This window comes from Vanellus vanellus (assembly GCF_965231255.1).
Source record: "Vanellus vanellus genome assembly, chromosome: 4".
Classification (NCBI taxonomy): domain Eukaryota; kingdom Metazoa; phylum Chordata; class Aves; order Charadriiformes; family Charadriidae; genus Vanellus; species Vanellus vanellus.
The window spans coordinates 5,885,863-5,905,536 of record NC_138909.1 but is presented as its reverse complement, the minus strand read 5'-3'; the positions used below and the strand labels follow the sequence as shown (position 1 = coordinate 5,905,536).

General features: G+C 39.1%; 1 protein-coding gene across 2 annotated transcripts in view; it reads left to right on the top strand.

Annotated features, from left to right (window-relative positions):
* Positions 1-2,017: 2,017 nt before the first annotated feature.
* Positions 2,018-19,674, top strand: part of PDE5A (phosphodiesterase 5A) — a 60,311-nt gene continuing 42,654 nt past the window's right edge. For both annotated transcript variants that reach the window (XM_082483047.1, XM_082483046.1), the window contains exons 1-3: positions 2,018-2,157; positions 15,947-16,529; positions 18,081-18,170. In XM_082483047.1, the coding sequence (XP_082339173.1) occupies positions 2,054-2,157; positions 15,947-16,529; positions 18,081-18,170 (777 nt within the window). In that variant the 5' untranslated portion in view covers positions 2,018-2,053. The remainder of the gene's footprint in view (positions 2,158-15,946; positions 16,530-18,080; positions 18,171-19,674) is intronic.

The following is a 19,674-nucleotide window of genomic DNA, read 5'->3' as shown; positions in this document are numbered from 1 at the left end:
TGTAATTAAACTACATATTTGTATCCATCCTTTTGTAAACAAACTCCTTCTGCATCTTTACAGAAAAGATATTTCCATGTGTTTGGTCATGCTTGTTTTTCCTGTCTAGATCACCTCTGATAGTTCTGCAATTGCTTTTTGAGGTGGGATGAGCAGTACTATGATCAATATTCCTTATGAGACCATTCAAGCAATGGCATTTCAGATATTTATAAAAACTGCATTTTATAATTGTATGGTTTACATTTGTGTATATTTCTTAAGCATTCTAACATAGTGTTATTTTCCAAAAGCTTTGCCTAGCTTAGAAGCTTTTATCGCCACGTCTACTGTAGCCTCAAACCCCTCTTCCTGAAATGAAATGGTTAATTTAGAAATCTGTGAGTTACATGACAGTTTTATTTTCTTTTTTCTAACGTACCATACTTTCCAGGTTTTGCCGCTGAACATCAGTTACATTTATTGCCATGTTGTCTGTTTATGCAGTTTGTTTGGTAACTCCCTATTTTCCTGCTGAAAGATTTCTCTTTGCCTTGAATAGCAGCTTGACTCTTGCAGCATGTCTTAAAGGGTTTATACTTTACGTTCACATTTGCTCTTTGGTCACCATGCACATTTCTCCTGAGACTCCTTTTATAACAGAGTAATGTTCATGTAAAGCTTCCCTTTCTGTGTGTCTCATATTACATACAGACTCTTACAGCCAAAAGACTCATGTGTCAAAGTGAGCACTATGCACAGATAGGACACAAAGACAAAGAAGAGAAAACTTCCCCCCAAGCTCACTGACAGGCTCTCAGTCCCTTTGCCATGAAGTTCCTGCTGCTGCCCCTTCTCAGGCTGCAGAATCCCACCTCTCTGTAAGTCAAGTCTCTGTAAGTCAAGTCTTTATAAACACTGCAAAAAAATTGCTACAGTGTGCAGGGATGTCTGCTCTATCTGAAGTGCGCTGCCTTGCATACACTGAAAGAGTACCAGAAAACATTTTATATGATATTTCTCAACGGATTACACAGGAGAATAATTTTAAAGACCCTGTATATCCCTTTCCTTAGAAACATGCTGCTATTTGTTATTCATATCTTACCTTCAAAGATACTGCATGCAACGACATGGGAAACCATACATGTGCATCACACTTTGTGCAAGGTCTGTTGTAAATGCAGACTATAAATTATTATAAATGTGTGCACATGCATATCTTAGAATGGAGCTACAATACAGGAAAGTGATGCTCAGCGTTAACCAAAATTTCAATCCTAGCTGTCTAATATTAGACAAAGTAGGAGCTGTGTGTCTGGAGCATCTTCAAAGCCAGGCTGTGCTTATTAAATGTCTAAACCAGATCTGAAAGCCCCACCGTGGGCATGAAGGATTGAAAAGCCAGGGCTTTAGTACTCATATCCAGGCTGAGGTCTATCAAAGATCACCCATTGACACCCAACAGCAAAATACTCCAAAGTGAAATGTGATTTACCACTTTTTCAAAGCAGGCTGAGACAGGCCATACCTTGAAAAGAAAATAAGTGTGAAGTGGGGACAGGGGAGAAAAATCCCTTTGCCAGACTCCGGGAGAACAATTTACTTTTTCATCGCTTTTCTGTTTGGTTTGGGGTTTTTTTTTTTTTTTTTTGTTTTGTTTTTTTTTTCCCCGGCCCCGTGGGGACCGCCTGGGCCAACGGCTCCAGCTCAGCCTCGGCGCAAAGAGCCGCGGACACAATCGCTTCCTTCTGCCTCCGCGGGCATCGCCGGGGCCGGGCGGGGCGGGGCGGGGCGGGGCCGGGGCGCGGCACCCCCCGGGGCGCTGCGGGGCCGGGGCGGAGGTGGAGCCGGCTGTCCGCTGCGGGCCGGGCCGGGGATGCGCTGAGGTGCTGCCGGCGCGGCGCTGGGGCCGGGGCCGGACAGCGAGCGGGCTTCCCGCCGCCCGCACACCTGGGAGCGGGGCGAAGGCCGGGGCTGGCGGGGCGGGGGGGAGCCGGGGGCATCGGCACCGGGAGGGGGGGAAGCAGCAACGCGAGCGGCGGCAGGAGGAGGCAGAGCGGCGGCGCGGAGCATGGAGCGCAGCTGCCCCCCCCCGCCGGAGCAGGAAGCGGTGGAAGCGTGGCTGGACGATCACGGCGACTTTACCCGCTCTTACTTTGTTAGGAAAGCTACAAGGTAAGACGGGAGCGGCGGCGGATAGAGGTAGATCCTTTCTTCCCAGCCAAAAAAAAAAATAATAAAAAAAGTCACTCTTCCATTTCCCTTTGCTGTCTCCAAAGAAAAAAAAATAAAAAAAGCGATCCCCGCCCTCGAAAGAGCACAAACTGAAACCAACGGGGAGCAGCTCCTTTCGGCTGCCCCCGCAGCGCACATGCGGGCGCTGCTCCGCCGAGCGCCGGGGGCTTTCGCCGCCTCCCCCCGGGCCGCGGCCGCTTTGCCGCCCGGCAGCGCCGGTCCGCCGCTCGCTGAGGGGTGAAGCTGTCCCTGCCCCGCGCTTCGATTTCTTGACTTTGTGTTCTCCTTGGTTTGAAACAGAGTCAACTTCTCGTGAGTAGCGAGCAATATATTTTTCCCTGCCCTGCGAACTAGATAGAAATATGTCGAAGCCCCAGATAACATCTAAGCTCTTCGGGAGGGCGGGTCAGGTCATCACTTAGTAATCTCAAAACAAGGCGCTGCTCTTGAAGAGCTCAGTCCCCCTGCGAGCTTGTCACCTTTTTGACATCTCGGCGGCCACCGGATGGGTGAAGTGCCGCGGGCGCTGCCGAGCCGGGAGCTGAAAGCGTAGGTGGTGCCTGTGAGGCCAGAGCTCCGCCCGAGGAGGGGGGCGCGGGGCTCCGTCCGGCGGGGCGAACGCCTCGGGGTGCCCCGACGGGAGCGGGGGGGTTCGGCGGGGAGCGGGGCCGCCCCCCCGGCAGGGGGCAGCCTGCCCGGCCGGCAGAACGGGCGCCGGGCTCGCCGGGGTGGGGGGTCTTGCGGGGAACCTCATGTGAAGACCTGAAGAGCTCCCCTGGGCTTTTGCCACCCCCCTCCGGCTGGACATGCTGCCTTTCGGAGATAAGACGAGGTATTTGCTCACCGTTGTCACACTTCAGCAGTGGGACTTCAAGTTGAAACCGAGTAAATTCGGCTATTTTTAGAAGTGGAGTCAGGTTTCCATGTTGAATATTTTCCGATAAACAAAGCAGCGGGGATGCAGAGCAGAGGCGATCTGCAACTCCCACGGTATATCTTGGTGGAGAGCGAGCTCGGGTTAGTAAGTCCTGCGGTCTGTTCCTCGGACGCTCCTGCTCCCGGCCGCACCATCTGCTCCCCGCCGCCGATGCGCTCCCGCCGCCGGGTCCCCGGGCGGGCATGGACGCCTTCTGAATGAGGCTTTGCTGCTGCTCCTCTCCGCATGGGATGGGGCGGTAAGAAGAGAAATCCCCATGAATAATTGACTCGCGGCAAGCTAGAAAGCTTCAGGGGTCACCTGCTTGCTTGTGACCATCTGTCATGCGGTCCCCTTTCTTCTGCTGCTTCTTCCTTAGGCTCATTTAATAGAAAAATAATAAAAATGCCTTTTAAAAAGTCTTTTAAATGCTGATTTTAAAAAAAAAAGGCTGTGCATAAGCGTAGGATGCATAGGTGGAAGTAGTTAACCTTGATCTTCTGCAGAACACTGGTGCATGGTATGTAACTGAAGGGTAGCTTATTTGCCCAGGAAATAGGGTGTTAGCAGTTTTGAGAAGTAGCATTTTATTAGTTCAGCCCGTCACACTTCCTTTGGAAGCTGGAAGTAGTATTGAACAAATAGGAATGCTAATTAATAGTAACCGCTGTATCAGATTTGTTTTCCCCATGGAGAGGCTTGGTTAGTCTTTTTTTTTTTTTTTCTTCTCTTCAATTCTGAGACACAGTTTTGTGTTTGTGTGGGTCTGAAAGAGGCAGTAGTTCACAAAATACAATTCAGTCGTGTCTCCATGATGGCGATGCCTCTGCGCTTAGTAGGATTTTGCAGAAAAACTGTTGACTTTGAGTTCTTGCTTGGCAACAATTCTGTGATGTTTTTGAGGTGATGGAAACATTGCATTTGGCTCAAAACTCTCTTCTCTGTTGTCTTGCATTAGAATGTTTGGGGTTTTTTTGTCCTTGCTGTATAAATAGAAAACTATAACTACGTAATAAGGAATACCTCTTTTATATATCTAAGTTTGTATTTGAAAAGACAAATCATAAGTTATTTGACTGTATGTTGGTTCAAATTTCATTCACTACAATGATATCCTGTAAAGTTGAGCAGATTGAAAGAACTGATGTACTTTGTAAAAAGGCTGAATGTTCTACATTGTAGTGTTATTTAGAGCTTGAAAAGAGAAAAACCCTAAAATTGAATGCCGTGCTTTTTTTAGTTGAGTCTTTGTACAACAGCAATACATTGAACAAAGACTATACTGTTAATGTTTTGTTACTTAGCATTATATTTACTCTGTCAAGTAAAGCAGCGTTCCTTGAACTAGTTTCAACTGTCCTCTAATCTTAATTTACTGCTTCTCATTTCTTGTTTTGCTTCATAATATGCCAAAGTACTCACAGGTCCTAAAAGCAATAGCCCAAGAAGTTAGTTAATGTGGTATCTTGTGGAGCAAGGAGGCACATTCCACTTCATTTTGCGAGGCACAAATGGTAATGGATAAAGATAGTTTCTCTATCTGTTTCTCAAATATTGATACACAGGAATAGGAAAAGAACACCAGCTCAACCCTTTATTACAGAGGAATACAAATGCTCTCCACTGATAGTCATGAGCTTTGAATCAGAACCTCATTTAGCAATTTTCTGATAGGTATTAAATAATTTATTTTTTTCTTGGCAATTAATTCCCATAGTGTTTTATACAGTAGTTCTTTTGGTAATTCCCACAAAAAATGTTTTAATTAGGTGTCTAAATAATACTTATAAAATAAATGCTTTGCGTGGTCTTATGCCTGCAGATTTGTTTTGTTGTTTTTTTTTAAAGTACGGGAGTCACATCATCTCATAGTCATTGAATAGTTAGTTCTTGTTCCATTTCGCATAGGTCAATTTGGTGTTAGTATCTGTTTTCATGGTTTGAATAAAAATTGTAGTTTCTGGCAAGGTGGAACTTTAAAAGAAAACATCTTTTTATTCACAATTTGTTTGCATTTGCTGTTGTTCATAACATGATAACTGTTAGAGTCGCTAGGCTGCCCAGTCCCTATTCTGGATTCTTGGGGACAAGGGCTGCAGGTCGTCTACGTACCAAACTTGCACCTGCTTTCCTCCTCTCCCCTAAAACGTGTTGTAGAAGATAAGTATATACAAATGGCTTACACCTTGTATTTTGATCCTGCAATGCTTCGAGGTTGATAGCGTCTCCAGGCAGGCCCCATTACTGCCTTCCTCATGTCTTTGATGGCTAGGTGGACTCACATATTCTGCGATAAAGCTATGTTTATTTACTTCCACCTGCACAGCGCAAGGTTGCAATCCTACAAGCATGTAATCCAGGGGAATTGTTTCAACTGCTCCCTCCTTCAAGTACGTGAATAAACTGTGATCCCATGAGTAGGAAGCTATAGAATCAGTTATTTATTACTTTATTTTGTACCAGGGAGACGAGTGGTATACAGAGATAATATAAATAGCTATTATCCATGAAGTGTTGTTCCAGGATGATCAAAGTGCAGAACAACAAAGGGGAAGTGTGTCACCAGTACACTGGGTGATGAGATGAATTTGGTTCACTTAGTGATGCAGTGTGCTGGTTGTCGAACCTTCTGGCCGGAGAGTTTGTTACTGCACACTTAGGGTTCAAGAGTTTCTAAATGCCTAGCTCCTACTAAATTCAAGCTATTTCTTTTATTCCTTTTTTTTCCAGCTCCTTTTGTTATTTTTCCCTTTCAAAGTTTTAGAACTGCTTATCATATTCTGGCTTCCCAGAAAGCAGAAATGTTTTGAAGTAGAATGATTCTTCTTTTAGATTGTGTCTTATGTTTATCCATACTGTTGTTAAAGGGTCTTTGTAGCCGCTGCTACAAATATAATTGTTCTAACTAGACATCATAAAGGCATAATCTGCAGCCTTTTTTTGTAAAAAAAAAATAATTTACTGCATTTACGGCTGAATTCGTTACCCTTTTTGTCTTCCTGAAGCTTTGTCTTTTTATGCTTCTTTAAAATAAGTATGATGTTTAATCATGACAATGCGTGGATTTTTTTTTTAACCTCCTATGGAATACTTTTGTATTTCTGACTTCCTGTTTGTCCCTACTCTTAAAAATACACGAGTGATTCTCTCTTAGTGCTCTCTGCGATCAGAAGCAGCAGACTACCAAAACAGCCAAAGTAAAAATTCTCTTCTCTGTTAGAAGTAACTGCATTGTTCCAGGCAGTTTTTGTCTGGTTTCCTAAATGTATGGAATGACAGATACAAATTATTAACCCAAGTCTTGTATGCCTTTCGCTGGGAATACGATTATTTTGTTATAAGTACATCTTGTCTTGTTAGCAGGGCTGGGAAATATTTACAAATGAATTAAGGTGGGGTTGTATTTGGAAAAATAAATGTCTGTAACAGCATGGTATTTTATAGCACTTCACCGAGGATTCCAGAAGTGGCATTTGCTGGGAAACTGTACTTTGCTGGAATTCAGAGATTGCACAATTTGAATATACCGATTACATTTATTACTTTGAAAAAACTCAAGTACAGTTGTTTGGGTTTTTTTCTTCTTGATGGCTGGTGGAAAATCAGTTCGTAATGTGCTGCCTGCAGCACTAAATTACTTAGGACATTTCCCTTCTAACCTCTATGTCTAGAGGGCTTTAAAAAAATGTCTTTCATTTTGAGCCGGCTATTTGATGTTTAATCTTATAAATATTATATGTCATATGCATTATGTCATTGTTTGTTTGGTAATTTATGTGTGCCTAATTTTTGTTAATTGAAAGGAAATGAATTTTTGGAGCAAGTGTATGAAAATACAGATTTTCAAAGACAGAGCTAGTCAAGATTTTCTGCATTGAAATGTGCTTTGGCCTGTGTTTTTTCTTTAAAAGATATTACTGACATACAAAAAAAACTATCCGAGAAATATCCAGGTATGAGCCATATTCATCCCTAACATGACCTCGGTATGTAGGCAGTGGATTTTAAACTTCTATGACTGAAGGACCCCTGACAGTTTTCAGTGGAGGCACAGAATCCTATGCAAATTGTTCGATTATGCTGAAAAGTTATCCTATGCAAAGCATTTACAAGAGGACTGCAGACCCCCTGGTTCGTTGGAGCATGGCTTGAAACCCACAGGAAGTAGTGGTGTTAATGCAGGGATCAGAATATTTTCTCCCACTTACTTGGTTTTATTAGATGTTTACAAAGCTTAGTGAGAATAAAGTAGAGAAAAAGAATCGATTTCTATGAAATCTTGGAGAGTTTTCTTGTTGATCTAATGATCTTATAGTTGTCCCACTTATAAATAATGTATCCGTATCCTTATGCTTTTCTTGATAACTGCAAAGTATTAAGATCATCACAAAATATTTTAAACTCCCAAATCAAAAAGCACTCAGGAAGGTAAGGGACATTACCCACTTCCATGAAGTTGTAAATGTGATTGAGTATTTTTGGCATTTGTACTTGGAAATAAAGCTAGGTGTGTGCCGGAGTATCTTGGAAACAATGTCTAAACCAGCAATTACTGTAGACTGAAGAAACTCTCATTTGAGAAACGATAAGAAATCTCTTACTAGCAATTTACGTCTTTAATTCCTAAAAAGCTATAACCTGAAGTCCTACACAGAATCTTTGGTGTGAAGATAAACTAGTCAGTAGATAGTACTGAGCAGCTACAAGGAGAATGTGCTTTTACTATGTACTGTTTGCCCTAGGTAATAAAGAAACAAATGGGCATGCACAATACATTAATTAAAATACAACTGTTAAACCTTAGAGGATAGGTAGAAAATAAGATGGGGTGAACTACTTTAACAGTTAACATCTATTTTTGCCTTTTGTTTCAGGGTAACTTTATTATCATATTACAGTTCTTTTGGTAATGCCAATGGGCATTTGAAATCTCATTTCCATTTTTTTGCTCTTACTTGGAAAACTATAGAGAACAGGGTCAAATTTCTGGCAACTGGAAAGAAGAGTGGAACTGAGGCATACATTGCTTCTGTGGGAGACAAGAAAGACACCTTGCTTTTATTTCTAAACTGTAGAAGTTCATGGAAGTTTTGTGTTGGGCATCTGTTGAAGAATCATCACCTGAGGACGAAATTAATGTCTTTCTACTGGATTAGGAGAAAGACAACATGTATAAAATAAAAATACCAATCAGTCTAATATTGAAGCTGAAGTAAGACTTCCATAGTGTGTAGACATTGTGCTAGCTCTCTGCACAAGGATAAAATCCATGATACATCACCTCTGATGTCTTCAGATCAAAGAAAGTACATCATAGCCTGTGTTCATGCTTATTTGAGTGGTAGATTAAAGCCGAATTGTGTAGGAATATGCGACCCAGACCAAGAATTAAAAACAAAGCCATTTTAGACAATACGTTCTTGACTTGAACTAATGTGATCACCTATTTTCATCATTAAAGAGGAAGCATTTTTCTTTTTTCATGAATAAATATAATTAATAAACCTACGGAATACAAGTCTTTCTCTTCCTTACTGGCAAAGTAACATACATAAATTTACATAGAATTCTTTCTCATTTATGTGATTTCCTTGAAGAAAGGAAGAAAAGAAAAAAAAGGCATCAAATACAAAAGGAACTATTTACAAAGTGTCAGAAAAGAAGCCCTACTCAAATGGCCCTTGTGAATAACTCAATGATTGTAATTTCACGTTAGGTCTAGCGCTGAAAATACAGCCTCAAAATATGTTTGCTTAGTAAAAGATATATATTTTCCCATTCATTTGTGCATTACGGTGAACTCACCCCAGCACAGAGAGCCATCCCAAAGCCTCTGCACCACTTACATCCTACTTAACCCCTATTTTAGGAATTTAAGTGGAACTGAAGTGCTACGTAAGACTTAAGTCTCCAGGCAGGTGTGAACTTAAATTTTAATCCGTCTTTCACAAAAGTCACTGGCATTGGGCTATTGCTTTCCACAACAAAATCATTAGGTACATAGTTATTTTTAACTTTTTGAGCTTGGAACAAGAAGTAAATATTTGGAGGAAAAATAAAGGTCATGTTCTAGAATTTGACCTTCATTCCCTGAGGATTTATTCTTTCTGTCTTTATATTGTGAATAGACAGTCCCTTCTAGGGAAGAAAGCTTTCTTGTGAAAAGTTAAGCTTGCAATTTGGTTGTTAAAGAAAACTTGAAAATAGCTAAGACTGGCCCGTTAGCGTTAGTCCCCCATTTCAAATACTTTTGCTTCAAATAAAGCACCCTCTGTCTCCTATTTTAAAAAATAATATAAGCATCAGACAAGATTTACGTCATTTCATAGTTCTAAAAAGTTATTTCACTCTTTCATAAGCTTGGTTTGAATCGAGAATTAGAGTTCTTAATTTAGATCTGTATTCAAACGGAAGTCAGTTGGAGCACTTAACATGTTGGAAGTTAAATGTATGCTTATATATTTGACTGAGTTGTGCCAAAAAATTTGCACTGACTTTAAGTCATACTTTGTCTTCAAAAACTATTTGCCTACCACTGTTAGAAATAGTATCCCTAGTAACTATAATTGGAAAGGATTTAAGGAAAAAACACTATTGTCTTTGTCAATCTACTTTTTTAGTTGGTTTGAAAACAGTTCTTTTACAGTCAGTTTACTGTTTCCATCTAATGAGGCCTTATATACAGTTTATTTAAATCTTTCCACGGCCAGAAAGGAGACAAAACCACTTAGAACATGATTGTGAAATAGGAAGTACTGGGAAGAAAATGGAAAGGCAAGTATAACATACAAGTGATTTTGCCTTTCAAATTCATTTGTTAAAACAGAATAGTTTTCCAATTGTTGCTAATGCTTTAAATGATTTCTATGTCTAAATTATGTTAAGATGTGGGAAAGAAATTGAAAGACATCTACTGGTGGTTTTAAGGAAGGCGACTGAGAAAATAGTTATCAAGCTTGGCTTGAAATATTATTGATTTCAACACTAGCAGGATTAGGCCACAGGAGTTCAGATACTTGAAAGCTGCCATTCTCTAGTAGGCAAGTTCGGATTGAATTCCTCTCCTGAAGTGTGTTATTAGTAACTTCTGGTTTGAATGAAAAATTAGCAAAACAGTCCACACAACTACTGAAACATTACACATTGTATATATGAAAGATTTATAAGCAACAGAGAACACAGGGAATTATTTGTTGTTTCACTGAAATCTACTCATCACTCAGTGCTTTTATGGTACGCTAATAATTATGCATCCTTTGTGCAAGATAAGTAAGATGCAGGATACCATCATTGTTGCATCTTGGTATTATTTTTGTGCTCTGTTGTTGCACATTTTGTCCAACGATACCAAAATACTTGCTGAATGGTCACACTGGTATGGTCTTACAAGTGCAGATGGTTAAGTGCGTGAGCAGGACAATTATAAACTGACTGTTACTCTTTAAATGTCTTCACTGGGTTTTGGTTTTTTTGAGAAGTATGCTGTGTATTTTGACGGTAATCACAATGAAGCAAAGCTGGGTACAATAAATTATTTAATATCCCCAGTGTGTGAGTAGAATAGTAATTAGTGTTAGGTCAGCACGGTTTGATACATACTGCGCAGGAAATAAAGCAAGGTTCTCTTCAGGTCTGCTCGTGCCCTTCTGCATGTCCTGGCTCAAGCCACATTGCTTCCTTGTGCCTGTGTTTTCTCACCAAGTGACTTTTTATTTTTGTTGCCCATTCATATTGGAAACTTCTTGCTTTAGGGGCAGGTCTACCTTCTGTAGAGTGTTTAACAAATCAGGGCCAGAGAGTCTTAATTCCTCTGAAGTTCCTGAGTTCTCATGCAATGCAGATAATGCGTAATTGTATACAAGTGATTATAGAGAGGAGGATCACACAACTTTTTTTTTTTTTTCCCTTCAAATCTTTTCCCTGCCATTGTATTTTCATCCCCTTCTTATCCCTACCTTTTCAAAATTCCTCTCCAGTTTTGCCATCTGCTGATGAGGTCACCAGCCAAATTCAGCAGTCACTATTGTCATGCTCCTTTGAAATTGTGTTTTATAGAGGAAAGACTGGATTTGGCTGATAGAAGTGACTGAAAAATGGTTACTTCATATTCAACTCTTCCTGTTTATGAACTCTGAGATAAATTACAGCTTTCTTGAGTGGAGGCTCATACTTCAGTAAAGGATCATAGTGCAGTAGAGGATACATGCAGCTTGCGAGGAATGGATGCTGATGCTTCTAACATGCAGTCATTGCCATGCTGGGATGGAGACATTGTGTTGGTTTTAACTATCTGCATAGGTCACTACTGATCAGTATCTGCTCCTGTTTAATACATTCCTGCAACTTCTAAACTTACTTCTACAGCAAGGGACTTGTCCTTACAATCAGCTCTTGACAATGTTGATGCTTACTGAAGACTGTTCATATGAATAGTCACAAGTGTTTTTTTCTTCCTGTAGTCCTTTCAAAATAACATCTTAATCATACATAGCACTTATTACTAATTTCCAATAACCGCATTTGTGGTTCAGAATGTGTCTGGTATCAGATACCTGTTGAACTGATTCTGTGCTGAGAAAGTAGTTGTGTTAGTAGTTACGCTCTTCTTGTCATGCATTGTTAAATAGGATTGAGTGTCAACAAGCAAATGCATGTCAAGACTTTGTCCGATACATTTTAAACAGAGTTAGAATACATCGGTTAATGTGAAATGTTAGTTCTTCCACCCATGTGTATAACTGTGCGAGTAAAAGGAGCTAAATAGTTTCCTTGTTAGAAGAGGCATTCAGTAAAGGTCAGTGAATGCTGTTCCTATTCCAGCTGAATTTGAACGGCTTTCCTGTTGCCCAAATAAAAATGCCTAAATGGTTTGAAGTTGAAAACCATGCTTTAAACAGTATATTTAAGGATTTATTGTTGTTAACCTGCAGAGCTTTTTGAGCATCACACACTATGTTGGCAAGTTATTGGACTATCATCTAAGAGACATTAAAGGGAACAGGACTATGTTACTCATAATTATGCAGCTCCACATATAGTTCTGTTCAATGTCAAAGTGCTTCTTAAATAGTGCAGATACCTAACAAGTAGCCAGTTCTTATTAAAGAAATGTGATTACTTTCACTTGAAAGATTTTAAAGTTATGTTCCACATCCCTCAATAACCTCCATAAGCTAGAGAAATGAATGCTTAGTTTACATAGTAAAAAGGCAAGAAGGTAAAAACTAAATTAACTCATGGCCACAGTTTGAGAACTGGTATTAGAATTCAGAATGCATTATGCTTACTGATTACTATTACTACACCATTAAGGCCAGGGGACATCATAATACAGCACTCCAGAATAAATAAAATGGCAGGTTTCGACTGATAAACCGAATTTCTACTTCAGCTTTTGCTTTGTCCACAAAGGGCACCTGATTCTTTCTCTGCCTATCTTATATTAACACATCCACATATGTAAATTCAGTGTAAAACAGAGCTAAGTGAAATGATAGCATTTTACATTCTCCTTTCCTCATGTGTAAATCGGCAGTGAATTGGATTGCTCTACAATGTGCTGTCACTCAGCAATAGTACAGGTTCACGCCTGTGCATTCTCAAACATGCCTAGACAAAGTACACGGCTTCCTATGCCTAATCACTTGCTAGTCGAAGAACGCTCTCCATCTGATACTACGTTATTGGAGTTATTACCTTTAAATCTTATTTTACATTAATGCCAGTCCTCGACGTTCAAAATCAAGTCAGCACACACACATCATGAAACTGGGTCAAGTCACAAGCCTTCTTTTAAAACGAACAATTATTCTAGGTCTACCTTCTTGTGCCTGAGGCTTTAAATGCACCCACCTTGCATTTTCAGGTTCTTTTCTGCAGCCTTAGTGCTAGATGCTAAATTTTGTTTAGAAAAAGCTAACAACTCGATGATCTTCAAGGTCCTTTCCAACCTAAACCATTCTATGATTTCCAGGTAATTTCTTTTCTTCGGGAGATTACAGTAAAACAAGAACCCATATATAACATAACACATAAACCCACAAGCACTGATTTTAGAGGTTGTACTGTGTTCACTTACACATTTTTGCATTTTAAGCTTTTTATTTTTCTTCTGGATACTTACAGATTTTCATCACAAATTTTTATTCTGTTTTCTCATTCATTTTAATAACGGGAAGTTCCAAATGTTATCAAGTGCTAGCTTCTTATTTTGACTGTCATTGAAACAGCTGTTGCAAATGCGATATTGCCCTATGCAAATTATATTATGCATTTCAATAATACATGGTCACGGCTCCCACATTATAGTATTTAAACAGCATAAATATTAAAAAGTAATCTTGTTAAAGTCAAAGTTCTAATAATATATTAGTTGTTCTTTATGCTTCTCTGCAAGAAACATTTGGATGAGGTAACTCCACAAAAAAAAAAAAAAAAAATCATATTACTGCTTTGATAAGGAAGGACCTTTGGTAGTTTTTATTAATATACTTAAAAAGCAGAACTAACTTCCTTTAAAAATACGTAGCCAAGCAATGCACCGAAACTCTTTCAGAATAACAATGGAATTTCATTGTGTTCTCTGGCACCATGTTTCCCGTAATTTGACTAGCTTTCGATTGCTGGGAAATTTATAAGAGATGTTGATTGAGGTATATTATTGCTACTGCAAGCACCGTTCCAGCAGCTTCATGGAAAATGTAAAAACATGGAATGAAATCCTAGCTCTGTGGAACTCAACAGCAAAACTCCCACCACCTTAATTGTCTCCAACTTTTCATTCAGTGGTTTTGGATTCTGATTGTCAGAAGATTCACTAATGTCCTGTGTGACTATACCGACCATTCAGCCTTGAAGATCACTGGGGCTATAAATGATGTTAACCACGTATGTAAGGTTTTGCATGATCAGGACCACAGTACACAGACAGAAGCCAAAATAAAGAATAGTCCGTGACCCATTTATTTGGAGTTGCAGTGGTGTGAATAAGAGAAGAATTTGGTTTTACAGTGCTACATTGAATGATACTTCCATCAGGCAGATATATTTTTTTTAGTGGAAAAGAATTACCAGGTAGCTCGCTCTGAAGCTCTAGCAGAAGGTGTCCCTGCCCACAGCAGGGAGGTTGGAACTAGGTGATCTTTAAGGTACCTTCCAACCAAAACCATTCTATGATTCTATGAAGGGGAATGGGTACAGAAACATAATGCCTTTCTTTTGCCGAGGTGCTCCCTTTACACTCGCACTGTTTCCTAAATCAATTCACTTTTTCATAGCATGTTTGCTTACAGTTGAGGTCTCCAAATGATATGTAATTGCAAAATCTGAAAAACCTCTTTCAAACTTTCCTAATTGAAGACAAAGAAGTTTCTTGCTGTGGATTGCTTGCTAATAAAAATAATACTGGTGGACTTTAGATTTTAATCGATTACTTTGCTTTGAATTAATGGTTGATTACGCTTGCAGTATTGCATTCTACAACATAGATGAAGCTGTTCTGTAAGGGGAAAAAGGCTATGTACAGTGCTTTTCATATTTAACATATACTGATGCATGTGACCGATCAGCGGCTGACTAACCTGACTAATTTCCATGGTTTCATTCAGCTTCACTCTCGAAATTCCTGTGGTCTGCTGAGCAAATAAAAAATATCCCAAATTTAAAACATGACCACCATGAAAGGTTTCCAAAAGATCAGACTTTTAAATAGGATTTTTGCTGTTCATATGCCTGTACATTATGTAATTCAGAAAAAAAAAACATTTCCTCTCAGAGCAGACCATGTGCTGTGAGGAGTCCTCGACACTGAGTAAGTGAAATAAAAAGCCCTGTATTTGGAAAAACAAAACAAAACAAAAACCCCACCAACGGATTTTGGACAAGAAAATATTATAGTGATAAGTAAAAGTACACTCTTGTTATTGATGATACGTGTGCTTATGGATAATTCAAGATATGCTGTATTCAGTGAGGACATTATTAAGGTTGGCATTCTAGTGCTAAGTTAATTTGTGAAACAGTTAAATACTAGAGATGTGTGACAGTTTTAAATTAACAGTAAATTCTTCAAAAATATAATTTTGGGGCTATTTTGGGTTGAGTTAGGCAATCGGTTTCATCTGCAAGGAAAGGAAACAGGAGACATGCATGAAAACAGGCTGTCTTTTCATTATTTTGAAGGGGCTCGAATTAGAAATATTCATTTTTCTTTCTGACAGTTTTTAAGCAAAGTTTTTGTGCTTTGAGTCAAAACAGCATTTTTCATTAACTCTGAGAAAGCAGGGGAAGTTAACTTAAAAATAGTGTACAGGCAACATAAGAATAGGAGGGGCTGCAGGTGATTTGACAGAGAGAATTAAAGTTCAAAATTATCTTTTTAGAAGTTAGAAATGGTCTAGAAAGAAATTTTTCTGTTCTAAATCTGTTTTTATATAAATATATACACCTTATACAGAAATTAAAATCTTAGGAGTGGGAAGGACCAGAACTTTTCAAGCACAAAATTACAGCATAAACTTCTGATCTTCTATATTCTGAAAGCCACAGTGTAAGAAGTCTTCCTCTACCCTATTCAGGCATTTCCTTTAGGCAAAAATAGCTTCCTTTTTATGGGGCATAAAACATTACTGCTTAATCTAGGCAAAGTGCTGCGTAAAACTGAAGAATATTGATACAGAGGAGCACTAAATGTGCACTCACGTCCACTGTGTGAAAAGGTTTAAAGTTATCCTCTTTGCAGTGTCCTCTTCAAATGTGTGTTATTTCCTGAGGATTTTTAACTTACATCACTGTATTTTTATTTTTGTTTTACAGAGAAATGGTTAATGCATGGTTTGCTGAGAGAGTTCATACCATCCCAGTCTGCAAGGAGGGAACCAAGTCCCAGAGTGAATCCTGTGCTTGTCACCAGCCTGCCTGTGCTGAGACCGCCAACTCTGGGACACCAGCGAGGAAAATCTCTGCTTCTGAATTTGACAGACCCTTAAGGCCTATTTTTGTCAAGGACTCAGTAGGAGCAGTAAGCTTCCTCTCTGGCTCTGAAAAGAAGGAACAGATGCCTCTGCAATCTCCAAGGATTGAGACCAGTGCAGGGGATCAGTGCTCAAGACTATTAGAACTCGTGAAAGATATTTCTAGTCACTTAGATGTCACAGCACTTTGCCATAAAATTTTCCTACATATCCATGAGCTTATAGCAGCTGATCGCTATTCCCTGTTCTTGGTCTGTGAGGATAGCTCTAATGAAAAGTTTCTTGTAAGCAGGCTGTTTGACGTGGCAGAAGGCTCCACCCTGGAAGAAGCTTCCAACAACTGCATTCGCCTGGAGTGGAACAAGGGCATTGTGGGTCATGTAGCAGCTATAGGCCAGCCTCTGAACATCAAGAATGCATATGAGGTAAACCAAGAAAATTTATCTTATCTTGAACAATTCTTGAAAAAAGAAAAAGCCATGGTATCAGCTATTGGAACATTGCCATTTTAATATACGCATTTGGAGCTATATTGGCTGAAACGAGTCAAGATGCAAACCTGACAGCATGGGTCTGGTTATAATACATGTATTATGGATACATGCATATACAGAAACATGTAGCTATGACTAATGCTAGAGGAATGCAAACATCACAATAAATTATGTAAGTTTGACATTAGCAGTCAGATATCGGCCCCATCTTAACCAGCAATGTGCACACCAGTATTTGCATTTCTAGGTTTGGACACTTAAATGTTTACATTTCTGCTTGTATAAGGATGTAACATACTTCTGCACCAAAATGAATGAAATCGTGAGTGTGGTTGTCTGCAAAACTGGAGTCCTATGACTACTATGACTAAAAATACTTTGGAGAATTTTATCATACTGAGGCACCAAGAGCAGGAGCTGAATGAACAAGAACGGGATGAGGGTTTGAACTGTATAGATAGAGGTCTCCCACATGAAATGATACTCTGTAATTTGAGTTATTTAATACAAGGCCAGATGAAAAAAGGAAGAGAATCCTACACCTCACCTTAACCTCAGGCTCTTTGGATATGCTGATTTTGTGCTTTGAATTTAGGGATGATGGAAATTTTAATGAGTTAATTAATTGATTAATCAACTAATTAATAAAGGCATACAGAACTGAAAATTAAAGCTTCTGATTGATCATCTCTTGGTTAATCTGAGGATGTTTACAGAATTAGGTAACATTAGCAAGTAGGTATTTTCAGAACCAAAAAAGAGTGGTATGATTTCATATGGTTTCATTTTCAGCAAACAGTTGTTTGCTGCCTCAGAAACTGCCTAAACATTTGCTAAGTACATGTTCCCAGTGGGCCATCACCTGTCCTCATAGTTTAAAAGTTTATTCTGGAATTGGGTCCATCATGCTCAGCTTGAAATCAATTACTAAAGAAAGAGCAGCAACCTTAGTCTGATTCATTTTAGTAAGATTTAAAAAAAAAATAAAATAAAAAATCAGAGTTTTAAAACAATATTCAGCTGAAAAAATGAAACAAGGGAGCTCTGGTAAAAGCAAAACCATTAACCACATTCATGAAACTCTTTCTCTGTGGCCATGTGTCTTTCAGTATACTTCTGTCATTTCTTCTTGATGATAAAAGCTATACTAGGGATGGTTAGCCCATGTATGCATTTATTATAATGATGGTCTAGGCTCAAGAAAGGCTTCTCCTAGGGTTTGGGGTTTGTTTTTTTTTTTGTGCTTTCTGACAGTTTTATTTATCCACAGGCACTCATGTTCCACATAATTGCTTTTTTGTTGATGTTTTAACACACTGGTAGTAACAACTTCATATAATTATTAGATGGTGATGGAACCTTCGTTATCCTGTGTAACAGTGAAGCCAAATATTGTACTTTTCTTAATCTTTAAACCAGGGAAGAAAAAGAACTGGTCTTTAGGCAAGTACTCAAATAATTGTATTTTTTCTCTTGTATCAGGATCCAAGATTCAATGCAGAAGTTGACCAGATCACAGGGTATAAGACTCAGAGTATTCTCTGCATGCCAATAAAGAATCATAGGGAAGAGGTAAGTTGCAGTATTGGAATCACTTCATGTAACACTGTTTCTAGCTATGCTAATGCCAGCTAACTTTTATTAGCTGGCAGTCATTAGCTTACAGTATAAAATGATCTTTCTTTAAAAATAGTTCTTATGTTTGCTTGGACTTTCATTTTATCTTATCTAGTTCAGTAATGAAAGCCAAAGGGGATTGTCAAGAATAGTTTAATCCCAGATGCAGAAGTAGAATACATGTTGTTAACTCTAGAAGTGTTGTTCCTGGTTCCTGTACCAAGTATCTGTCACCATTAAAGTTCTCTGCACACTCTATCTCAGTGCACACTCAGATTGCAATTAAGAGTTACTGTACTGCAGCTTAGCTTGTATCTACATTATTTTCTTCAGAGGGCACAAACTGGGTTTTATAATTGTCTAAAAGGCTGGTTTTTTACATTCTATTAACTCAGTTCATAAGTAATAAGTTAAGAAACATGTTAAGTGCTGAACATCAGGCATTGAAAAACACATGGTGTCAATGTGATTCAGAAAAAGTCATCCACAAGTCATATAACTTAAATCACTCCTAATTTAAAACAATGTGAATCTGCTTATTGAACTCTTGTACATATATCTTGTCCATGCTATTTCTCACAGAAGTTCTGTCTTCCTGTCTGATGCTACTGCAGGAGGGAGAATTCTTATTACGGACTAATGATGTCTTCTTACACTGAGTAGTTGAAGAGTGAATTCAGTAAAGTCAATGAAAGCCAATGAATTGAAAAAAAGCGAGGTCCATTGTTTTACTTGGGGAGTAAGTAAGTTTGGGGTTTTTTTGATCCTTAATTTAGTAGCCTTCAGCCACATCACCAGTTCTTAGATTACTCACAGGTTAAGGCTCTCCATAGAGTGTCTCAGAGCTTTAAGATGGAGATTTTCTCTCCTGTAATTCCTTTATTTCTCAGAGTATTTACAGTTTGCTTCCAGAAAGCTCAAACTCCAAAAATAAATGCTGCCAAGATTGGTTTGAAGACATCATACCTGCTTTTTCTTGCCCTTCCATCTTTTACTTCTCTTATGGAACGTGTCACCTTGACTCTTACTGCACTGAACCTTTTCTTTCATTGAATAAATTGATTAAACTCTTGATTTGTTTGTTGAATCTTACTCTAGCTGACCCAGATGATCAGCCAGGATTTCCTTTCTTCACCTACTGCTAATTTTGGTTTAAAATATTTTTTCACTTTTTCTGAAGACAGCACTTGATCCTCTCTTACTCCCACACCCGCTTAAAAGTCTTCCCCTTTCTAACAGGCAGCTGCCACTGCTGGCCCTTGGCCAGCTGATGAGCAAAGCAGATGTTGTGTGAAGAGCTGTCAGGAACGAGTGGTCCATGTCAGACTGATGCAAGGCTTTAAATTTCACCCAAGCCATCCCATTTTCTTTTTGTTGAATGGAAAAAATGCTATCCTCTATGTAATTGGGATAAGAAATGAATTACAAAATCTTGCTGGCCAGGGAGTGTGAAAGTGCT